At 40.5% G+C, this 23,295-nt stretch overlaps 1 protein-coding gene across 4 annotated transcripts in view; it reads left to right on the top strand.

Annotated features, from left to right (window-relative positions):
- The window catches only part of ptpn12 (protein tyrosine phosphatase non-receptor type 12), a 45,749-nt gene that overhangs the window by 2,826 nt on the left and 19,628 nt on the right, over window positions 1-23,295 (top strand). For all 4 annotated transcript variants that reach the window (XM_031313577.2, XM_035995954.1, XM_035995955.1 and 1 more), the window contains exons 2-11: window positions 13,393-13,501; window positions 15,453-15,529; window positions 16,205-16,300; window positions 17,768-17,806; window positions 19,252-19,323; window positions 19,493-19,552; window positions 19,856-19,998; window positions 21,298-21,364; window positions 21,479-21,556; window positions 22,914-23,012. In XM_031313577.2, the coding sequence (XP_031169437.1) occupies window positions 13,393-13,501; window positions 15,453-15,529; window positions 16,205-16,300; window positions 17,768-17,806; window positions 19,252-19,323; window positions 19,493-19,552; window positions 19,856-19,998; window positions 21,298-21,364; window positions 21,479-21,556; window positions 22,914-23,012 (840 nt within the window). The remainder of the gene's footprint in view (window positions 1-13,392; window positions 13,502-15,452; window positions 15,530-16,204; window positions 16,301-17,767; window positions 17,807-19,251; window positions 19,324-19,492; window positions 19,553-19,855; window positions 19,999-21,297; window positions 21,365-21,478; window positions 21,557-22,913; window positions 23,013-23,295) is intronic.

The raw sequence follows: 23,295 nt of genomic DNA, 5'->3' as shown, positions 1-23,295 counted from the left end.
AATTCTCCATGTAAAGTTGAGTGGGTAAATATAGGTTCTTCTTTTAGCACCACCATACCTCTCATTCATTATTTTACACACATCCACGCCTTGTCAAACTGCCTACTACAACCACAGTCCTCTGCTGTTGTACATTGGGAGGAACCATAGGAGAGGTGATCTTATAGCTTGTTGAGGTAGAAAAGAGTTTCTTTATCAAGTTTCCCAACAAAACATCCGTCAGCCCCTGCTGCTACTGAAAATGGCAGCCTTTTAATCAGAAACCCCCTTTTCTAACTTGCAGGTCACCGCTGACTGCTTGTCGTGCCTTGCTTTTTCATGTGATATCTGTTCAGTTTCCTTTCAAATGAGCTTTATTGGCATGAAACACAATCATTCCTTTCTGCAGCGAAACATATTTCCTGTTAGCCTTTTGTCTATGTCGTGTCCCTCTAGACAGTAATATGACTATTAAACAGTTCATGTACATCATCTTTGGGCCATGTCGTAAGCGATTCAGTTTGAACTATTTCTTAAATCCGATTATTCACAGTAATCGCGTTATTTTTTGCCACGCAAACTTGCTGAATGTCAAGCTTTGTGGCATTCATCTAAATGGTGCTTCAAGCTAAATTTGCTCTCAGCTGGCAACATCTGCTAGTGAATTAAGAGTTTCATCTAAATTATTCAGCAGACAAACCAGCTTGTAGATGAGAAGAAAACATGTGCACAGGTGGGCTGTGTGCCAGTGTACCAAGCACAATTAAGACTCGTCATCAGCCACAGCCAGCATGTAAGTAAGTGCTTTAGCTGGTTGCTGCCGGCCTGTCGTACCAATTTTCGAGCCTTACGTGAAGCTTTCAATTGCTGGAGTCAAACGCACAATACCACAAGTGCATGGGCTGTGCTCCTTTGTACACTGAGTCACCAGAACACCCCAACATAACACCCACTTTAACTGCCTATTGTTGTTTATATATAGAATGTGTTTTATAGGCATAATTACAATGCTCTAGAAGGGCAACAAGTCAAAAATGATATGCTGTGTTTGGTACTCTTTTTGGCAGCTGTTCAATGGAACCCTTGAAAATGTTTCCGCCTGGCACGCAAATTTAAGAACGGTCTTGCTCTTTTTCTTTTTTCTGCATTTTTGCGACCCATTTCGGCTGTAAGAATTAGTGAGGGTGTTGTTAATTTTAGGAATTTTGTTTAGTAACATTCATGGAGACACCAACAACTGATCTAATTACACGGCACATACTGGTGCATGTTGTGCGGTTACATCAGGGCCCCCCATGACGTATTTGTTGTAATGTTGGTGCTATAGTAATCAAATAGCTAGATTACATGCTGCCATATGCTCTCAAAAACATACAGCATTATAGCCAGTATGTGCCTCTAATTACAGTTTTGCATGTTGGTGGATTCAAATGGCAGTTAGAAACTCCAGTGACTATTCAAAAGATTTAAGCTTCAGCAATGATATCATGCAGCATATCTTCAGTAAAAGGCACACTTTATGGTCATTTTTTAACCAATCTGGTCCGATGATGATGGCTTCATTCAAAGGGATACAATGGGATGAAAAGGCAAAATACTTACTGTCAGGTCCTGGAGTCTGTCTCATGACGCAGGTTCTGCAAAATTGGGGGCATCTGTGCAGTCGCTGGTTCCACACAACCAAACAATTTCAATCTTACTTGTTTCACAAGGGTGGTTATCAACCGGCTCTTGTCAACCCTCGACTTTCCAAACCAGCTATTAGTGTGCTTATGTAAGAGAGGCAGAGTTTTTTAACAAACAGTTACAGAGACAACATTAGGAACACATCCAGAGAAGATTAAAAAGAAGAAATATTTGGGGGAAATAGTGCAGATGTAATACGATTCAGTAGGTAAAAAGAAATGACATAAACACACAACAAGAATACTAAATAAAACTTGCAAATTAAGTCGTCCAAAAGGTAAAATATATCTATGAAAAGAAGATAGATAGATAGATAGATAGATAGATAGATAGAGATATATATATATATATATATATATACTGAGTCTGATGTAGATTATGTTTACCCTAAATGTATCATCTTCTTTCAAATTGAAACATAGTCTTTGTTTTGAAGGCTAATGGGATTACTAGAGGTACGCTGCACGTGACCTGAATATACTAAGACATGCCAGATATCTGATAACGCTAGCTCCATTATATACTCTATATATATATATATATATATATATATATATATATATATATATATATATATATATATATATATATAGCGAGCAAGTGAAAGCCCATTTAAGAGCATAAGAGCACACAGTGATATCATTTTTTTTTTCTTTTTTTTTTTTTTTTAAGATTATTTTTTTTGGGGCTTTTTCCCTTTATTCGAAAGTTGATAGATATGAAAGGGGGAGAGAGATGGGGGATGACACACAGCAAAGGGCAGCAGGTCGGATTCAAACCCTGCGCCGCTGCAGGACTCAGCCAACATGGGGCGAACGCTCTTACTGGGTGAGCTAGAGGCCGCCCCCACACAGTGATATCTATGGAACCCTGTATCGTGACTGACTACAAACCATCCTGCAAGGCATTGCATTGCAATTTTTATTTTGCCGAAGAAGAACTGTATGAAATGAATTTAGCTTCCCTTATTTTGGACCCTGCAGTGCGTTCGCCCCCTTGACAGAGGGAATTTGGGTATCAAAGTTCAAGGTGCTCTAAGCGATGTCACGCGTTTTTTTAGGCTACATTTTTGTCATGTCGTATTATGTCGTATATATTCTGTTTTTGTGATCCTTAGGAGCCGGAATCGTAATCCCGATTTTAAAATTTTGATTAATTGCACAGCCCTACTTCAGAGCGCTGCCTGCTGTCGTGGAGATAGTGTCTGCGACACAGACTTTCAGAGAGAAGCAGTCTAGAGACATCCGTCTTACATGCAGGCTCACTTTCTTAATTTGATTAGGACTTGTGTATTTCTACATAAAAAGCGAACCTTTATAGTATTTAGGTGACAGTTGTGAGGTGACAGTGTTACGAGTATAGAGCTTAGCAAGGCCAGGTTGATTGAACACACAGCTGTTGATAGACATACAAGCTGCAGGGATTGAGCTTGTGACCTCTGTGTTATGGGAAACCCTCGGTAACTACCAGGCCACCGCGCAGCCTAAAAGAAACATGCTATTACAGAAGACTTTTATTCAAAAGTTCCTCAGTGTCGTACACATGCATTTTGCAGGGTTGTCCCCTAGTGGCGGTGGATCTCCAAACCCCTTGCAGCGTTATAGTAGGATCACAGAAGACACGAAATTGAACTTGTGCAAAATCTAACTTGTTGTAGAACATGGAGCTGAGAACACATTTCTATAAACACATTGCAATTTTGGCGTCTGTTCATATACCCCCATGTGGCACTTGAACAGACGTCTGCTGCATGTTAACAGACCTGGATATTGCAGGCCATGTATGAGATAGGAGGAGACACTTTGTGTGTCTTCATAGAGGTGTAAAAAATCATTTCACAGGTCCAGCAAATGTAGCTATAAACTAGTGCTTCAAGTTGGAAGATGTAAAGACAGGAAATAAATCACATGGTCGGAAACAAAGTCTGATCTGTGTGATCCGTTACCTCTGTCATGTGTGTTAAAAACACAATGTACCTGCTTTTGGGAACACTGCACTCAACATTGCAGACTAGACAGGGTTTAGACATAGGTGTGTGTGTGTGTGTGTGTGTGTGTGTGTGTGTGTGTGTCCCACCTTTGCAAGTACATTACTCCCATGCAGTACATCAAAGACAACGAAAAAGTGCAAGCACACGCTTCTCTAAACATGTATCCTGTCGGGCATACATTAAACACTCAGAGGGGAGGCAAGAAAATGAGGTGTGTGTGTGTGTGTGTGTGTGTGTGTGTGTGTGTTCTTGTGGGTAGTAGCTATTTCCACTGTCCCCAGGGGGTTTCCCGTTGTCCTCTCTTAGTTGTGTGTGTGTGCGCATTTGAAGTGCCTGCACACACACATTTGAGCTTGCAGCACATGATCTGGAAGCCTTTTATGCCCATGTATTACAAAAGCACACACATAAAACATCTCACTGGTCAGGGATGCAAGGACCCCATTTATGCGTAACAGCATGTTAGGCTATTGCCAGCACATAGTGTGTGTTTTCAAGAGAAGGGTGGACTTGTGTTTAGGGAACTTCATGCTGAGATTGCCCAGAGTTGTTTCAGATAAACTCAGCTAAGGCAGTCTACCACTTTTAGGTTTCAGTAAATTTATCCCAAAAAATAATGCATACTCATTTTTCTATTTGGCTTTATAGCTGGTAAAATCCGCCATCTTCTCCGCCATCTTCCATCACTGATTAAAAATTGAGAAGCCTGGTGTTTGTACGGCTCTGTGCTTTTATTAGCTTGTTTGTGTGCGTGGGTGCAGAGGTGTGTGTGTGTGTGTGTGTGTGTGTGTGTGTGTACCACTGTAAGCCCGCCTTATGTTACTGTAACAAGACTTCCCAATTTCCTCTGGTGTCACAAGCCTCCTTCTTTCTCACCCGCCCTCCTCCCACGGCTTAACCCAGAAACTCTCGCTCTTATGTGTGTGTGTCTCTAAATGATGATGAAGAAGAACTTTATTGATCAAGATAAGGGGAGACCACTAAAACACTCAGGAAATTCTGCAGTAATACCCTGTGTGTAATGTGTGACTGATGTGGAAGGAAATGGCTACATTGAGGAGTCATTTTTGCCATGGCAACTCACAAACACATCAGTGATTTTACACACACAAACATGTCAGCAGCATCTGTGTGTCCTTGAAGTGGACAGGATACACCAGTCGTTTATTAAATTATTATATTGGTAAACGGACAAAAATGCCACATGAATGCACAGAAACACACACTTAAGATGTATAAATCACACAGGCATGTTAGAGAATTAGGCTTAGTGAGAACAGTTTGATGGGCTGTGAATTTCAGAGCCGGGAAGTGATTATTAATACATGCACACAAACACCAAGCACACACTAAACTCACAATGAGCTCCTGTCCCAGTCGATTAGGATTAAATGCGGTTTGTCCACATCTGCTTCCTGCAGCAGGCCTCGCTCCAAAGCGGGAAATTACCACCAGGCAAATACCGCGAAATGTTAACGGCTTCGCAGTGAAGTCAACAATTCTAACTAAAATTCAAACATGTCAAACTTCTCAGGTTGTGTTTTTGGGCTCCAGGAATGTGTCTGTATCTTAGGGCTTTCAGTAATAATTTCCATGTTGATGATAGCCTTCATTTTTGAACTTATGCAGTGAGTTTTAGAGGGTGTTTGTGGTTTCAAGCTTATTTCAGAAACACAAATGATAGTGGAGAAGGAGGGGAGTCATTCTGATCTTCACAGGGAAAGTCACATGGTGGTCAGCTGCAGAAAAGTCTTACTGGGGGTTCAGTGTCTAACTCAAGGACACTTCTCAAACCCTGAATGAGAAAATGCACGACCGATACTGTAAATGTGTTTCCTTTTTTTGAATCCTTACAAGCTCTCCTTCACTTATTATTCCATTCCCATTCTCTGACTGCCCAGTCTCTAAGACTGGCCACTGCGTAATTGTCTAGCGTCTGTCATTGTTATTGTGCCATGGCGTTTTCTTTTTTTTATATCATATCATACAATGTGGTATTCAGTTTTGCTTTCTCAGTTTGAAATGCAAAATGTTTACACTTCTTCTCTTTACTTGATAATGCCATCAAACTTCATCAATTACTCAATAGTCAAGTTTCCATCCAAATTCTGGGCAAATTTTAACAGAATTTCCAGAAAACTGGCAAAAGAAAATGCAAAGTAATCCACCCGCTACTGTTATGTGATTATGAGCATTTGGGCACATTGAGATAAACAGTTAGTGGTGCTAATTCTCCAGTCCTTTTTAAACCATTAAAGAAGAAGAGGGTGGAACCAGATGGCATAATATGGGTGTCAGTCAAACTTCACATCATGGTATTTTATTGCCGTTTATTTTATTTAAGGAAACACAGATACGTTATCACCTTACACACTTACACACCGATATTCTTTTCTTTCTTTTTTTTTCCCTTTTATACGATAGTGACAGTGGATAGGCAGGAAAGGGGGGAGAGAAAGAGAGGGGATGACACGCATCAAAGTGCCGCAGGTCGGATTCGAACCCGCTGCCGCTGCAAAGGACTTAGCCTGCATGGGGCGCACTCTGGGTGAGCTAGCGGCCGCCCCACACACAGATATTTCTGATACGTCAACCAGAAGACGGTCTTCTGGTAATTGTTAACGTTTTTTTCCACATCTCCCAGATCTACTTGAGTCCCTCATCTGTTTCTCTGACTGTCCCTCCATCTCTTTCCGCACTACATCCTTCCTCCTGCTTTTATGTCATCAGTCCACTTTGTTTTGTCTTTTGACGTAAAAGCCACAAGCACACCGACTCATTATTCAAAGAAAGCAGTATGAGTAGGTTTTCTGTGTCTGTCTTTCTAACATATAGCATACTCTATATGGGTCAGTGTACTGTACAAGCTGAGATTTAAAGGTCCCAAAGGAAGTGGGCGCCCAGAAGTGGCGGTGGTTTTAAATGGCTGGTTGAAGCAGGTGCTTTCAGTTCAGGCCAGGTGTTTCCTGCTGTCGCTGTGGCCGTATCGCCGACCACAAGCACGCAAGTTACGTTTGCAATCACAAACCCATAGATGCAGGTTAGAGACTGATCACTGTATACACAATTCTTCTATTTTACTTCTACTTTGGAGTTTGTGTGTGTGTCATTGTGTGTGTGTGTGTGTGTGTGTGTGTCTCCGTGTGTCCAATCATGCTATTGGTGCTCCACTGACCTATATTGGCCAGTACCCATAAAGTGGGAATGACTGCACAATGCATGCATGTGTGTACAGCTTGACAACTGATGCTAGTCATCGGACATTATCTTTGTCAGGATCTTTAGCTAACAAGGAGGACACACACACACACACACACACACACACACACACACACACACACACACACACACACACACACACACACACACACACAGAGTTCTGGACCCTTGACTCATGCTAAAGGTCAGGGTGGGGTTTCATGTTATTTCCTGTTCTCTGAAAAATGTGATTTTCTTTTTTTTATACACAAAATAACAAAACATTTCAAGGAATAATTCGACATCTTGGAAAATGTCCTTATTTGCTTTTTTGCAGAGAGTTAAATCAGAAGATTGATACCACTCTCATATGAAGCTACAGTCAGCAGCTGTTTAGCTTAGCTCAACATAAAGCTGGGAAAAGGGGGAAACGGCTAGCTTGACTCTGTCTAAAGGTATTCAAATCAAAATATTGTCGGATTGTCGACTGTCTATTAGGTAGCAGGAACTTCCTCTAGTCTCTGCTGGTTACGGTGAGCGTACAGACGTGTGAGAGTGGTATCTTCTTATCTAACTCTCAGCAGGAAAATGAAGAACTGTATAGCCCAAAATGGCAAACAATTTATTTAATGCCGCTGCGGATTCATGCTGCCGTATTCATCACAACCCCTTGTTTTCACAACTACACATTAATTCACTTGATTATGCATTCAGCATTTGGTGCAGTCACATTTTTCTATATAGCCAAATATGACTTTGCACATTGCAGTTTTTTTCTGATTTGGGACACTAATGCCACACGCAGAGAAAGAAAAGCAGCAAGAACGCCAGTCAAGCTCATTGAATTGACAGAGGGAGAGAAGCAGAGTGACCGAGTCATATAGAAAGCCATACAGACCCTTTTAGTCTCTGTGCTGTAACAGTGCATCGTTTCCCCGCGTGCTCGCAGCGCAGGAGATTGAGCTTTCTGAGAGCATTGTATGACCTATTTTTGTGTGTGTGTGTGTGTGTGTGTGTGTGTGTGTGTGTGTGTGTGTGTGTGTGTGTGTGTGTGTGTGTGTGTGTGTGTCTCTCTCTCTCTCTCAGTGGAAGTCGAGCATTCACAGGAAACTGGCCAACTCAGTCATGCTGTTTTACTGACTGATAGGAGGCAAGAAAATAAAAGGAACAGAAGTGAATGGAAAGGTAGAAATAGAGTGTGGAGGGAACGAGAGCAATGTGAGAAAGATTTTTTATTATTATTATCATAGAGATAAAAACACTATAGAACGTGTTGCGAAGTTGAACACTAGTTGAACTTTTGACAAAAGTGCAAGTGAACATCTAAAAAGAGATGTCCGTCAGCTGTTAAAATCGGCTTCACACATTTTGCAGACACGACCACAACAGTCGTCAGTGTAGGTGGTTTCAGTGCATTCTTGTCTTTAATGTGTGAAAAACAGAAAATGTTTGATAAGTGTTTTCTAGGGTTTTAGTCACTTCCCTTTCCTGTGAAGAGAATTGTTTCCTGTGATGTTTTGTACATGATGTTTTTTTTGCATAACATAAATGATACATTTGTGTTCTTATGATCAGTTGTTTAAAAGGTACAAATCTGCTCAACCTTTTCTGTAAAGTCTGTTCTTATAACTGATACATACATATAAGGCAGAAGTGCATACCATTCAGTGGTTCTAGGTTCTTAAATGAGGATTTGTGTTTTTCTTATTTATATCGTTGTATATAAAATCACAGCATGAATTTTTCAAGCAAAATTTTTTTTCCAGCTTCTCAAATGTGAAGATTTGCTTTTCTTTGTCTTTGTCGTTCTGTGTAACAGTAGGTAAAATAAAAACAAGGCAGATAGATAGAAGATAAACAGCAGATTAATCGATGATGACATATTTTTCCACTGTAGACCTATTTAAAATAATTGGATTACTGGTTACTGTGGTTAGGTCGTAGATGAAAAACATTCACCAGTTCCAGCTTCTCAAACCTGAGAATTTGCTGTATTTCTCTATCATAATTGTGGTTAAGTTATATCTTTCAACTGTCATACAAAACAAGAAGTCACAATTTCACAATGTCTAACTGCGTGTCAATCACTGCTCAGGCACACACATTCATTCTCCCTTGTGGGGGGAGGGGCTTAGGAGACCGTTTTGGGCTTTAGCGGAAAGGGGGGAGGGACTGAAGTTGTTGATGTTCAAAATTTTTCCTGGATCGTCGCAATCCTACCTACGGCACCTTTTTAATTATGAGAATAGTTGCATGATTTTCTGTCTATCAATTAATCGAATAATTGACTCATTGTAACTGATATTGACAATGATCATTAGTTGCAGGCAGCCCTACAAGAGTGTTTCCATCACTTGTCACTTTGGAGAAATTGATCAACGTATAAGAATTGAATTGAGGAGTACACTTGAGCAGTGATAGATACAAGCAGGTTTACTTTTCTTTGCCCTCTTTCTTTGGCCCCCCCCCCCCCCCCTCCATTCAGGACAGAAGCTAGTGCGAAGCGACAGAGTGTGTGAAGAGAGCGTGTGAATGGACAACAGAAACAGGGAATAAAAGAACCCATTAGCTTAGTTACCAAGTGCCTCTTAAAAGCCTTGGCTCTCCGTCTTTCCTTCACTCCCCTTCTCTCTCTCTCTCTCTCTCTCTCTCTCTCTCTCTCTCTCTCTCTCTCTCTCTTCCTCCCTGTTCACCTCCCCTTTTGCCCCCCCCATATCTCCTCTCCTCCACTTCTTTCCTCTCTTTTTATCTTTCCCTTAAACTCCACCTCTCGTCGGTTTGTTTAGAAAAGGTACAGAGCAGCAGGCGAGGACTCTCTGCCTCTGCTTAATTTCTTCTGCATCCTCCAGGCTTACCCATTATTTGTGTGTGTGTGTGTGTGTGTGTGTGTGTGTGTGTGTGTTTTATGTAACAGGAAGTAAGAGTAATTAGAAACAGGGTCTGTCTGGGACAATAGAAAGTAAAGAGAAAAATGGCGAGACAGATAGAAGCTGGGTCTCCCATACCATTTTTTTCCCCCCATAATGAAATCAAATTCAAAAAAACTGAATGTTTAATACAATATAGCTTTTATACATGTGTGAGGTGGATTTTTTTTATTATCAGTAATTAGGTTACCAGGCTGATGAATGGTCGAATTTGACTATAAATGCTAGTTCAAGTGTGCTTATGGACATTTTGAAATGCTGTCTGTAAAATATCTTCTCACTGCAGCCTCTCAGAAGTGTCAGATGCATATTTCTAATATAAAAACAAATCAGACATCGCTTGACTTCATTCAGGTTGATGGAAAAACACACCCAATCCACATTTAAGAATGCAATGCTTAAAATGGAATGCTTACAATGTTTGCATACAGCTTGCTTGGATGGAAATTGTTTGTTAGTGTAATAGTATGACAGTGTAGCCTCTATACTTAACCAAACTGTCAAGGTGCTCTTGAGCAAGGCACCGACTCCCCTCCATAGAAAGTTTAGCTGGGGAATTTTGGAAACATTCCACTTAATTCCCGTTTATTCCCATTAATTCCCGTTAATTCCTGTTAATTCCCATGGAAAGTTTCCAACGTTGAAAATTCCCAGAATTTTGCAACCCTATTCCCTATGCACAAAAAGGTGCAGAACATGTCAAGCTTTTTACAATTTCAGTTTTTAAGCAGCAATAACACTTTTGGTAATTTGACAGTTGTAGTGACATACTCCTAAAAATATATTACAAAATGCCTCTTCAGTCAGTCAAATAAGATATATAGAAGCAAAACATTTACTATTTGATTCTGATATGGCTTTTAAATCTGATATCAGTCTATAAACAAACTGATATACATGTGCTTCTCTAGTACAACAGTTGTGTCAATGACCATCAGATGACCGAAACAAGCTGTCATGTAAATAAAAGTTGGCCAGGTCAGAGAAGCAGACCTTCAACTTAATGTTTGTCGGCTTGATCCCCTGGATTGAGAGGGGAAGACGTAAGCCTGGAATTACAAATGCTGAAATGTCTTTGAGCAAGGTACTGAAGTTGTTTTCTAGGATTGTTTCTGTGGCTAATCCTTTGCAGTTTGACCTCATGATTATACAAGTTGTGACCTTGTGAAAACATAAAATCTCTTTCTAACTGGCAGCTGACATAATCTATAATGTATAGATTCAAACTAGCGATGCAGGGCCAAAACAAATCATTGATTAGGTGCTACAAAATGTCAGAATTCATTGGCTCTAATGGGACAATCTGGACTTGTACTTCCCAGTTTGCTGTAAATGAAGGGACATGGGCTACAAAAGGAAAATACTTATCATCATTATTGTGTTAGAGGGCACAATTGTGTGCATGTTTGTCTCTAGATAATGTGTTTTGCGGGTTGGGGGAATCACAAACCATCACAAATCACTGTTGCCTGCCTTCTCTTGCTCAATGTGTGTGTATTTGTGTTTGTGAGTGTGTGTCTTCCCGGGCTCTGGCCCAGCACAGAAGCAGACCTCTGTTGGAAATGTAATTCACATGAGGCTGGAGGAGCTCTAATGCTATTACACCACACACACACGCATGCACGCACAGCTGTGTTGCCGCCCACAGTCTCTGTGTGTACCTCTCTTTCTCTTAAACTCCTGTCCTTGTTTCCTCTCTCCCTCAGCTTGTCGTCGTGGTTTATAAAGATGAGTGATGCAAAATGAAAGGTGAAAAACTCATGTCTTTAGGGTGCCTCTGTGCCACTAGTCCAAGCTGTTGCTGTGTCAGTAGTGTATTCATTGAGTACAGCAGTCGGCTCGTCAGTTTATGAAGGCACTGAAGCCCTGTATCAAAAAAGGTAACTTTCAGAAGGAAAAACAGGAGTTTTAGACTGGAGTGGAAAGTTATGGTGCGTGTGGGAGAGAGAGATTCATCTGAGTTACAATTTTCTCTACCCGTTCTGGAAATGAAGTGTTTGTAGCTTTGTAGATATCAAGATTAACATGTAATGCATTAAAGATATACTGTAGGCCTACAGAAAGCAATGTGTTCTACAACCGAAGCGGCAACTAAATGGGACAGATGTTCTCAACTATGCAATATCGTTTTTGATGTTGTAGTTTAACATTTTCATCACAGCTGTGATGTTTTCTATGTTGGTAATGTAGCTAATAGTGTTGTCTGTTGGTGTGCGTCTTTGCTTTTCTCTGTGTGTGATGTTGTAAATGTGTCCGCAATAGCACAGAGGTAACGTTATGTCAAAAGAGAAACAGGCCCAGGAAGAAAAGGCTTGAGGTTTTGAGATTTCTCAGGAAATCAGGATGTACAGGAGAGAGAGAGAGAGAGAGAGAGAGAGAGAGAGAGAGAATATGGAGAAAAAGGAGTGGATGATCGCTCGAATTTTGCTTCAGCTTGAATAAAAAAAAGTATATATATTGTGTGTGTAATGTAATTTTATATTGTAATAGCAATTGATTGTTATAGTGAATTTTCTGGAAATTCAGTTGAGGTACAACAAAGGAATTAGCAGACAGAAAATGTCTGTTCTATGTCCTTAAAGTCCTTTCATCCCTGATTGAATTAAGTATTGAAATGTCAGACAAATCACTTTATTGCATTGATGCAAAACTCCTGTAAATCAAATACTATTTCATGAAACTGTCCTGTTCATTTGCATCATTGCATGCATGCACATCTGTGTATTTGTATGTACTTGTATGCATATATTTACCTTTTTTGCCTTTCTGTTTTATAAAGCACCTTGAACTGCTTTTGTATGAAATGGTGCCATACGGATAACATTTAGACTAAAACAACTTAAAATGGTCTAAGACAACCAAATGGATGGATATAGTGGTAGAAAATCGGTATAGTAAAATCTGTACTGATAACAGATCTCTTATGGATTGGAGTATATTGTGAATCGACTCAAGGTAAAGAACTGCTAGCTGAGCTTTAGCCTGCTGTCAGACAAGAGACGCTGTAATTGTTCTCTTCCCATTAACTGGATGTGTCTTCATCAGTGTCTGCCAGTATTTGATTAGGCCACACTTAACTTAATGCACTACCACACAAAGAGGAGCAGGAGTATGTGTGGGGGTGGGGTACTGTGGTATTGGTAGCGGTGTGATCGTTGAAGGATGTGTAATGTGTGTCAATGTTAGAAGAGTTTAACCACTGTAACCTGCGTGTAAGCCAGGATGCTTCGGAACAAATATAATAAAACGGCTTCATTGAAATTCAAATGAATAATTTTCTGTGTGTAGAGTCACCACAAATTTAAGTTTTATTTCCAACACTTTAATCACTGCGCTGTGGAACTCTGTTTTCTTTGTATTTCTGTTGGTGTGATACCCAGACAAAGACTTCTGTCTGACTGTATCACTTTCCTTTGCTATCATTTATCACTTTTCTCTGGGCTGTTGAAGAGAAGTGCTCCCATAATGAGTGTAACCCATGTTACTTTTCCTCTGTTTGTAGCTCCATTTATACCTACAAAAAACATGTATAATCTCTGTTGGCGAGAGAGGAGGAAGGGAAGATAATGTATTACTATCTACTAAATATATTCTTCTCTTTGGTTTTTCCAGCGGTTACGGCGGTTATCGACTAAATACCGGACAGAGAAGATCTACCCCACCAACGTGGGAGAGAGGGAAGAGAATATCAAGAAGAACAGATACAAAGATATACTGCCATGTAAGTACTGGTGCAAATGCATTTTAATTAATATAAATAATAATGAATATTTAGTCCATTAATGTGAATGGGATATACAAAATACCTCTAAAACTTTTCTAAAACAAACTGAACACTACACTAACCTAAAGCACATTTTAAAGGTCCTATGACATGCTGCTTTTTGGATGCTTTTATATAGGCCTTAGTGGTCCCCTAATACTGTATCTGAAGTCTCTTTCCCGAAATTCAGCCTTGGTGCAGAATTACAGCCACTAGAGCCAGTCCCACAATGAGCTTTCCTTAGGACGTGCTATTTCTGAGTCTGTAGCTTTAAATGCTATTGAGGAGGAGAGAGGGGGGGCAAGGTGGAGGGTGGGGGTGTGGCCTTGACCAACTGCCACTTTGCTTGTTTGCAAGCCATGATGTCTCTCTCTTTCTCATGGGCGGGCCAAATTCTCTGGGCGGGCAAAGCAGAGAAAGGGGAGGTAACCTTCCTCCTTATGATGTCATCAGGAGGAGATTCCAGATCGGCCCATCTGAGCTTTCATTTTCTCAACAACAGAGCAGGATACCCAGGGCTTGGTTTACATCTATCGCCATTTCTAGCCACTGGGAGACCATAGGCAGGCTAGGGGAACTCATATTAATGTTAAAAAACCTCATAAAGTGACATTTTCATGCCATGGGACCTTTTGAAAAACCAAGTTGCTTACTGCTTTGACTTATGGAGCATGCAACAGAACTGTAGGTGTACCATCAGGCCTAACTGTATCAGCCAGTGTAGCTCTCGGCTGTCTTGTTTCACTCCTACTTTCTGTTACTATGTTGTTTATCTTCCGTCATCTACTTTGCAATGTACCAAAATGATTCTCCAACACCAAACCTTAGACTAAATGTACACATTTAGATGAAAAACAAATGTTATCAAGCTAAGATGTTAGCCCTTGCAGATAGCCCTAGTGGCTATCTGCTAGTTCAACAATCTGGTTACCTCACACATGCATGCAGCTGAATACTTAATTTGACTAAGTTTCATATGCTATTTTTATGCAATGCCGTGACGTTATAATCTGTATGAAAGCTTGTGTCCTGCATGACAGCAGCATTAAAATATCATGTGTTTAGGTCCTCGGCTTTAAAGATAAGTCACTTTGTGTGCCAGACAAAATAGTTGAAAAATATTGTCAACGTTGTCAAATGTACAAAAATTACTTTTATAACCATATCGCCTACCACTGTTCAATTGTAGGTGACATTTCTTTAGACTACCCATTTCCTTTTAGGTGAAGGTAGGGAATGACAGAAAGGAGCTAGAGATTGAAACGAGAAAAGACACAGGCAGAAATTCACTGAAAAGTTTGTAGGAATGTGTACACACACATTTAGAACAAACACAGAAATCCAGTATGTTGTAATAGGTCATGTCTCACTTACATACACAGAGCTCGCGCTGTACTTAATGACCTGAGGGAAAGCTTCCATGACCCAACATCTGTCCTACTTCTTTTATATCTTTATCCTCTTTTTCTCCTCTGTCCATCAATCCATACATCTATTCATCCATTTATTCATTCATTAATGCTTTTAGTGAATGAGCTGCTGATAAGGCAAAGGAAGAACCGCTTCATCCGTAACAGATGTGCACACACACACGCACACACACACACACACACACACACACACACACACACACACACACACACACACACACACACACACACACACACACACACACACACACAGGAATGAGGATGTTGCTGTGTGTCCATTAACCCATTTACGTTATATTCCTCTCCAGTTTTTACTCGTTTGCCCTCTGTCTCTCACTATATCCCATTCTATCCATTTTCTGTCTTTTCCTTTTTCTCTTTTTCTTGGTCTTGTTTTATTTCATCATCAGTTTCTGCAAAGTTAAAAATATTTCAAATGCATCAAAGTAAATAATTCTTTCTTTTTTTTTTGTCCCCAGTCGATCACACTAGGGTGAAGCTGACATTAAAAACGACCAATCAGGACACAGATTACGTCAATGCAAACTTTATCAAGGTAAAAAAAAAAGCAGCTGAAATTCCTTTACTTTGTTGTTTGACACTTTGATTACAGTATTAGGAAAATGTGAAATAAAATGTGAAAAGTGTTATAAGTGCTGTATGAATCACAGGAACATCCATTGTGGAGATAATAAATATATATATATATATATACACACAGTGCTCAGCATTAATGAGTACACCCATGCTAAATTTGACTAAAAAGAGGAATAAAAAAAATCATCTTTTGGAAATTGATCTTAATGCCTTAATTAAAAAAATGAGGAAAAATCCAACCTTTAAGGACACCAATTTTCTTTGTGAATGAATAATGTATCATAAATAAATAAATGTTCTTCCTTAAAATACAGGGAACATATGTGAGTACACCCCTATGTTAAATTCCCATAGAGGCAGGCAGATTTTTATTTTTAAAGGCCAGTTATTTCATGGATCCAGGATACTATGCATCCTGATAAAGTTCCCTTGGCCTTTGGAATTAAAATAGCCCCACATCATCACATACCCTTCACCATACCTAGAGATTGGCATGTTTCTATGTCGGTTAGCCTAATAGCTGGTTTGATTTGCATTGAGAGATGGTTTTAAAGTGCCTTTACAGAATCACCTTAAAAAACAGTGTGGAGGTGTGATCTTACTTTCTCTCTCTTCTCCCCATCGCTCCCTTCAGGGTATAGATGGCCCAGAGGCCTATATTGCAACTCAGGGCCCACTGCAGAACACTGTCATCGACTTCTGGAGGATGAACTGGGAGTACAATGTAGCTGTGAGTATATGGCTCGTTGGATGGCGGAAAAAGCAGGAGAGATGAATTAGAAGAGCAGGAGGTTGATAAGATGGCCGAGTCCCTCTCTGACTCCCTCACTTGAGTGTTTACTGAATGGGAACACTTAGTGCCTAGTGCATTTCTTTTTTTTTTTTTTTTTTTATATGAAAGTGGGTGTAATGATTAAGGTAATCGGGGTGTGATTTGTGAAAAAAACAGAGGGGTGGTGGATGATTTTTGATCAAACACAACAAAACAAACCCCCCCCCTCCAATACCATGGATAGTGCCACTCGGCCAGGTATGCCAAAACACTTATTTATGGACTTCAATATTCAATGGAAAATCTCACAATGAAATAGCACAACATGGTGTCAACATAAAAAACAGCGCTTTCAAGCCGGGGAGCAGAGTTCACTTCCCGGCGAAAACAAAAGACTTTTGGCCATTTTTAGACCTTTATTTGATAGGACAGCTTAGACATGAAAGGGGAGAGAGAGGGGAGAATGACATGCAGCAAAGGGCCGCAGGTCGGAGTCGAACCCAGGCCCGCTGCGTTGAGGACTGAGCCTCCATATATGGGCATGCTCTACCAAGTGAGCTACACAGGCGCCTCCTCGGGAGCGTTTTAATCCGACCACGATCTTTCTCCTAAACTTAGCTAGTTGTTTTGGTTGTTAAACGTAATTGTTGTCGCCGCCGCATGATGCTCACTTTTTCTTGGCAAAATTCAACTACCATGGCCCTTGAAAGGACGGTCATCTAACCCGGCTCACAGTCACCTATTGGCGGCTAAATGCATCTACCAACTGCCGCTGATACGACTGAGCCCTGTAGCCGGCGTCCCGGAGCTCTGTAGCGGCTAAACACATCTAGCAACTGCCGCTCTGATTTTATCGTTCTATCGCACTATAGACTGTTCACGTTACAACGCTTTACTTAGTTTAAAATACTTTTTGTCCCCACCGGCGATAAAAATAAATCTGCAGACGCAGGGAATATAAAGACCAGAAAGGGGGAAATCCCTCGCACCCTGAAGGTAATTATAATACATATTTAATGTGGTTGTCAGGCAGATGGGGAGTGATTCTGCTTGAACCAGATGGATAGAAGAAGGGGGAGCTGTGATTAGGTTTAACTAGCACTCTGAAAAAGCTGGGAGATTGCTGCTGTGATAATTACTCCTGTAGGATCAAAGAGAATGATGTGAGATATAGATGTAAGAGTGAAACGTGTGATCAAAAATGATCTGAAGTCTGACCTACTACTGTGGGAATGGAGCATAAAGAGAGGTTGACTCTCAATTTAAGTTTTTCTTATTCTGCTGGGTACTCGTCTGAGTGTCTGGCAACTACAGCGTTACATAAATAGAACATACAGGAATGAATATTTTTGGAAACGTAAGATTTAGCTGTGAGAGGCTGAGTGTAAATATTGATCGCAGTCCTTCCTGTTTGTGTCTCTGCAGGTTATTGTGATGGCTTGTCGAGAGTTTGAGATGGGAAGGGTAAGGCTGTGATATGTAATCCCTTCTTGTATGTCTGTGTGTTCGTGTGAGGGCATATGTTGTATGTTCACGTGTCTGTACACACATCCATATTTTATTATCTTCACCAAGGTTTGTCTCGTAGAAATCTATGGAAAACGTAAATAGAAAGTAGTTTTATAGTTTTATTTTTTCCTTGATTCTTTTGTCCAAGATGTAAAATAACAAATGTAAATATAAATTGTTTAGCCTTGGTGAAGGTATTTCTAGTATTTCACGTTTTTCTTGCCCGCCTAAAACTGAACATTCTTTATTAAACCGGTGAAAAACAAATATAATAGAGCCTTCAAAAGTCACTATAAAAAAATAAAGACACAAAAACACAAACATACCACACATACAAGACATTCACCACACGATTCATTTTTAATACTCAAGTAGCATTAAGTGCAGTTATGACTTTTGGATAAAAACTGTTTGTGTTTTAATGGTGATGAATCTTTAGTATCAGGGTTTTTCCTGGCTCAGAATGGCTCAGACGCACAACAGTTAGCACGATCGGTCCGTGTACAGTAAAGGCAATGAGTCTGTGTTACCTTATTTGACAGAAATCTATGCATTTTCCTGTTATTTCTGACAATTTGAAAAACAAAAATGTATATGATGCTTGAGTAAATGAAAGCCAAATTAACAAAACTGGTTAAAAAAATATATATTAATATTGAAATAAATCACCTGGAGAGTACAGCCTGACTCTGGAGATAAAACTGAGATTAGTTCTCATATTCAAGTTTATGTTCTGCTTGTTCAACGGTTGTTTGGTAAATTGCTCTTAAAACACATTTGGAGAGGATTTGAATTGCTATTCTCAATTCTTATCATCTTGGTGCTTGTGATTTTCCTTTGGGGCTTAAACCTCTTTGGGGGGCCGCCAAAAATTCCTCTATGCAGGAAAAAACCCTCAGTATGCGCTGGGCTTTTTTTAAGGCAGAGGAACTTTGTAAAGATCTTCCGGGGAGGGGAGAAGGCAGCCAATGATCTTCTGGGCAGTGGTGACAACCCTCTGTAGCGCTTTCCTCTCTGCTGCTGTGCAGCTGGCAAACCACACACAGATGCAGTAACTAAGTCTGCTTGTATATTTATGTTTGTGAAAAGAGAAACTGAGAGGTCACCAATGGCAGTTACCAAAGCCCAAGACGTCAAGAAATTCACTGAACCAATACTAAAGTGTGACTGATAGCTCAAATAATTAGCATATGCCTCTAGAAATGTCTGTTTTGCACATGTAGGTATATAAAGTATGGTATCTATGTATTTAGTTGTTCTGTAAATGTCATCGTCGATGTTCCACATGTCACGTTAATTGCTTATTTCAAGCCAGAAAGTGTGTATGAACAGTAAGCTGTGGTATTTATCTGGTATTTTGTTCTCAGCCAAAGCTAACTCCTGTTTTCTTCTCTGGTTAGAAAAAGTGTGAGCGGTATTTCCCGCTGCTCGGGGAGGAGCCCATGAGTTTTGGCCCTTTCAGAATCTCCTGTGTAAGTAGACAAATCTCTGCTATCACAGCTGTGTGCATGTGTGTGTAACGAGTGTGTGAGGAGAGGAAAGGGGGTCTGTTGTTCTGGACTCCTGCATTTCTCACATTTTGTTCTAATGACCGTTTTAGTTAAGGATTGTGTAAATGTTCTTGCTGTCTCTGTTTTGTAGGAAGCAGAGCAGGCCAGAACAGACTACTTTATCAGGACTTTGACGGTGGAGAATGAGGACGTAAGTTCTCTCAATTATTGCTCAATCTATTCTTTAGACTTTACTTTATTGATAAAAGCCTTTTCATAAAACTTTACAAAATCACATGAAAATAATCATTCGTTTGGACAACAAAATGCTGTAAAACAAAGACACAAACATGTTCATGTATCATCACTGTACAACTCCACTGACAGTAGATGAATGCTAATATAAAAGAATCGCCCACACATTCACTTTCTCCTCTTTGCCTGATGATTTAATTCGCTGACCTTTCATCGACTCTTTTTAAACTAAAATATTCCTCTGCACGTCTCCCTGCAGGAAACTCGGAGGCTAACACAGTTCCATTATATGAACTGGCCCGATCACGACGTCCCCTCATCGTTTGACTCCATACTGGATATGATCGGACTGATGAGAGAATATCAAGAGAATGATGATGTCCCTATATGTGTGCACTGCAGGTAGGTACGGTATAGACATAATCTGCAGAGACACCGACACAGATCCACCAGTGTATGCACACTGTACCTAAGGCAACATTTAAAAAAAAAAAAGAGACCGATGCAGATGAGAAGATCAAGCAATGAAAGTAGACAGTGTTGTATACAATATAAATTACTGTACATGCCTAAAAAAAAATCGCTGGTTCTGGATCAAGACTCTTGAATCACATTTTTTTTTTCTTGCACGCGCTCTCGAATTGAATGATTCATGAGCTTGCCCGTAGTTTTCTGTGAGGAGGCAGTAAGAATGTGCAACAGGTGGCCGACACTGGTTTGTGTGTTTTTGAAATCGAGTTTCAACACCGCAGAGAAATGTTGCACTAGCGGCTATAACCGACATACAATTACACGTCCTCTCCTGGCAAAAAGCTACATTTCTATGTTTACTATTCAGCTGATATACTGTGTATATAAACTGTAGATTTGGTCGACTCTTGTTTCACCTGACTGATCTTGTTGAAAATCTTATTACAGCTGTAGTGATTAGAAACGATTGCTGTTGGCTGAGAATTGAAGTGTTATGTTGAACAATGATACATTTGTCACAAAGCAGTCTCAAAGATGACTGCACAGTTTCCACCAATAAACATCTTAACAGAAGTAGTCAACAAGAATGAAAACATTGATTCATGATGCCATAGATTTAAGTCCCCTGCTGAACACATGCATGTGGCGCACACACACACACACACACACACACACACACACACACACACACACACACACACACACACACACACACACACACACACACACACAGAGTCTCCATGTGTGTGTAATCAGCTATAATGAGCAGCCTGCGGACATTTCCTGGTTCCTCTGTTACACAGCAGGACCTGAAGCCGCGTCTCTCCGTCTGTAAAGATGCCTTGTGTGGGTCGATGTGCACTGTACTTTGTGTGTGGAGAAACTGTGCTTGTTAAGAGTAGCAGAGGCTCTCTGACAGCATGAGATACAGTTTTATGATTTTATGTGTCAGACACGATGCCACATAACCTTTAGCTCCTGTCTCCATCCTTGTGAGTGTCGTTACATACAAACATTCATGCATGTGGTTGAGTGTTTGTCTGTACTTAGTCTCTCTTTATTTATTTTTTATGTGGCCTCAAAAATAGAAATCTGGAGTTGATAGTTGTGAGGAGTGTGTTTTCGGTGGATTTATTTTTGCGATGAGAAGGAGGAAGCTCCCGAGTGTGTGTCTGTGTCTTTAGACGCGTTCTTCTGTTGAATCTAATCTGTATGACTCTGACTGTACAGTGCCGGCTGTGGGAGGACGGGTGCCATCTGTGCAATCGACTACACGTGGAACCTCCTCAAAGCTGGGGTATGTGAACACACGCACACACGCGCACACACACACACACGCACATTTTAAACACCAGATGCTATGTTAAGATTTAAAGTGAGAATTAACCCTTTGTTTTGTTGTGTTTTAAAGAAAATACCAGAAGATTTTAATGTTTTTCGGTTGATCCAAGAGATGAGGACGCAACGGCACTCTGCTGTTCAGACCAAGGTTTGTTCTTAATTTGTCTTTTTTCTTTTACGCACAGAATGGTATGTTGTAGTCATACTGCTCTAAATGAATGAAACATTTAATACAAACTGTTGGAGAAATATAGAAAAGATAAGAACATGATTTGACGCTAATGTGTATAGCTACCCAAAAGTGTTGCTGCAGCCAGATTTTCTATGCCTTCACACACCCTGGGAGATGAGGTGGACATTGTGTGATATTCGTCTGGTTGTCAAATGAGTAGGTTTCAACCTGTCCTCAACTGGTTGTTTTGAAAACATAAAAAACCAACAACATTAAGTTGCTGCCCCCAGAGGTTGCAAATGTGGTTTTAAAATTGAATTATTTGGTTACACAACTAGCTGCATTATGTATTACGCTCTTCAAGTTTGAATGACATCCCTTGGGCGCCCGGATAGCTCAGTTGGTAGAGCGGGCGCCCATATATAGAGGTTTACTCCTCGACGCAGCGGGCCCGGGTTCGACTCCTCTCTCTCCCCTTTCATGTCTTCTGCTATCCTATCAAAATAAAGGCTGAAAATGCCCAAACAATTATCTTTAATGACATCCCTTTATATTGTTCAGAATCTGTCTGAGTGACAGTTATAGCAGCGTTTCCTCCATAGCATAGCCTGTGTTGAGTCTCTTCATTCCTGTGTTACACCTGCTTGAAAATGGATTTCAGCCGGTTTAGCAGGGATGGACACATTCCAACCATTATTTTGAACTGGATTAGGTTGTTTCGCCACAGTTTTGACATGGGTGGGTTTGCATGTTTCTTGTGGAGTTCGCTGCAGCGGAGAGATGATTCTCAACTGGACACAACTAACATTTTCCAGTCACAGTTGTATCTTTGAGCAGCATCCATTCAAAATAATGAGCATGTCTCGACCTAACAAAGCACCCAGCGTCCTATGTCGTTTTGTACCTTATTTAGGGTGTCCATTCCCACAAACATGTCCTGACATTGAGAGGGGAAATTAGCCCTGTTGGATAAGTTATAGAATTGCCTTCTTCATAGAGACTGCTGGAAGCCGGTAACTGTAATGTAATTTCTGAAAATGCAGTGCAATACACTTACTGCTTTACCGGGAAAGTAATGCAATTAAATCAGTGTGTATCAGTGCAGGCCCTTCTCTTGTTTTCACACAGGTTGTGTTCCATAGCCATGTAAATGGATGTTTTTCAGTATAGACATGAGAATGTTTTTGCTTTTATATTGATTTGCTGAAACCCTTTCTTCTTTTCCTTCACCTCTCATCTATTTACCTTATTATCTCTCTCTCTCTCTCTCTCTCTCTCTCTCTCTCTCTCTCTCTCTCTCTCTCTCTCTCTCTCTGTGTTTTTGTCTCTCTAGGAGCAGTATGAGTTAGTTCATAGAGCGATCGCCCAGCTCTTTGACAAACAACTGCAGCTACTGGAGAGCTCCACCAACACGCAGATACATGATGGCATGGTATGAAACACACACACACACACACACACACATATTGTGCGTGCTGTCTGGTGTTAAAGAAAGACAGGATGTCGCTGAGTGACACACTCAGAGTGGGAAATAAAACACAAATAATTAGTCACAGGGGAGGGATAGGGTAGGAGGAATAGAAGAGAGGGATAGAGAGGCCTTCAGAAAACTTTGCTCTTTACACAGACAGAAAAAAAAAATTAAGAGTTGCAGAGTTTGTGCCAAAAAAGAGCTCTCCTCTGCAGGGTAGTCTCAGGACGGCATACAGTTAGAC

Source organism: Sander lucioperca, chromosome 20 (genome assembly GCF_008315115.2).
Source record: "Sander lucioperca isolate FBNREF2018 chromosome 20, SLUC_FBN_1.2, whole genome shotgun sequence".
NCBI classification, from domain to species: domain Eukaryota; kingdom Metazoa; phylum Chordata; class Actinopteri; order Perciformes; family Percidae; genus Sander; species Sander lucioperca.
This window is presented reverse-complemented; position numbering and strand designations above follow the sequence as displayed.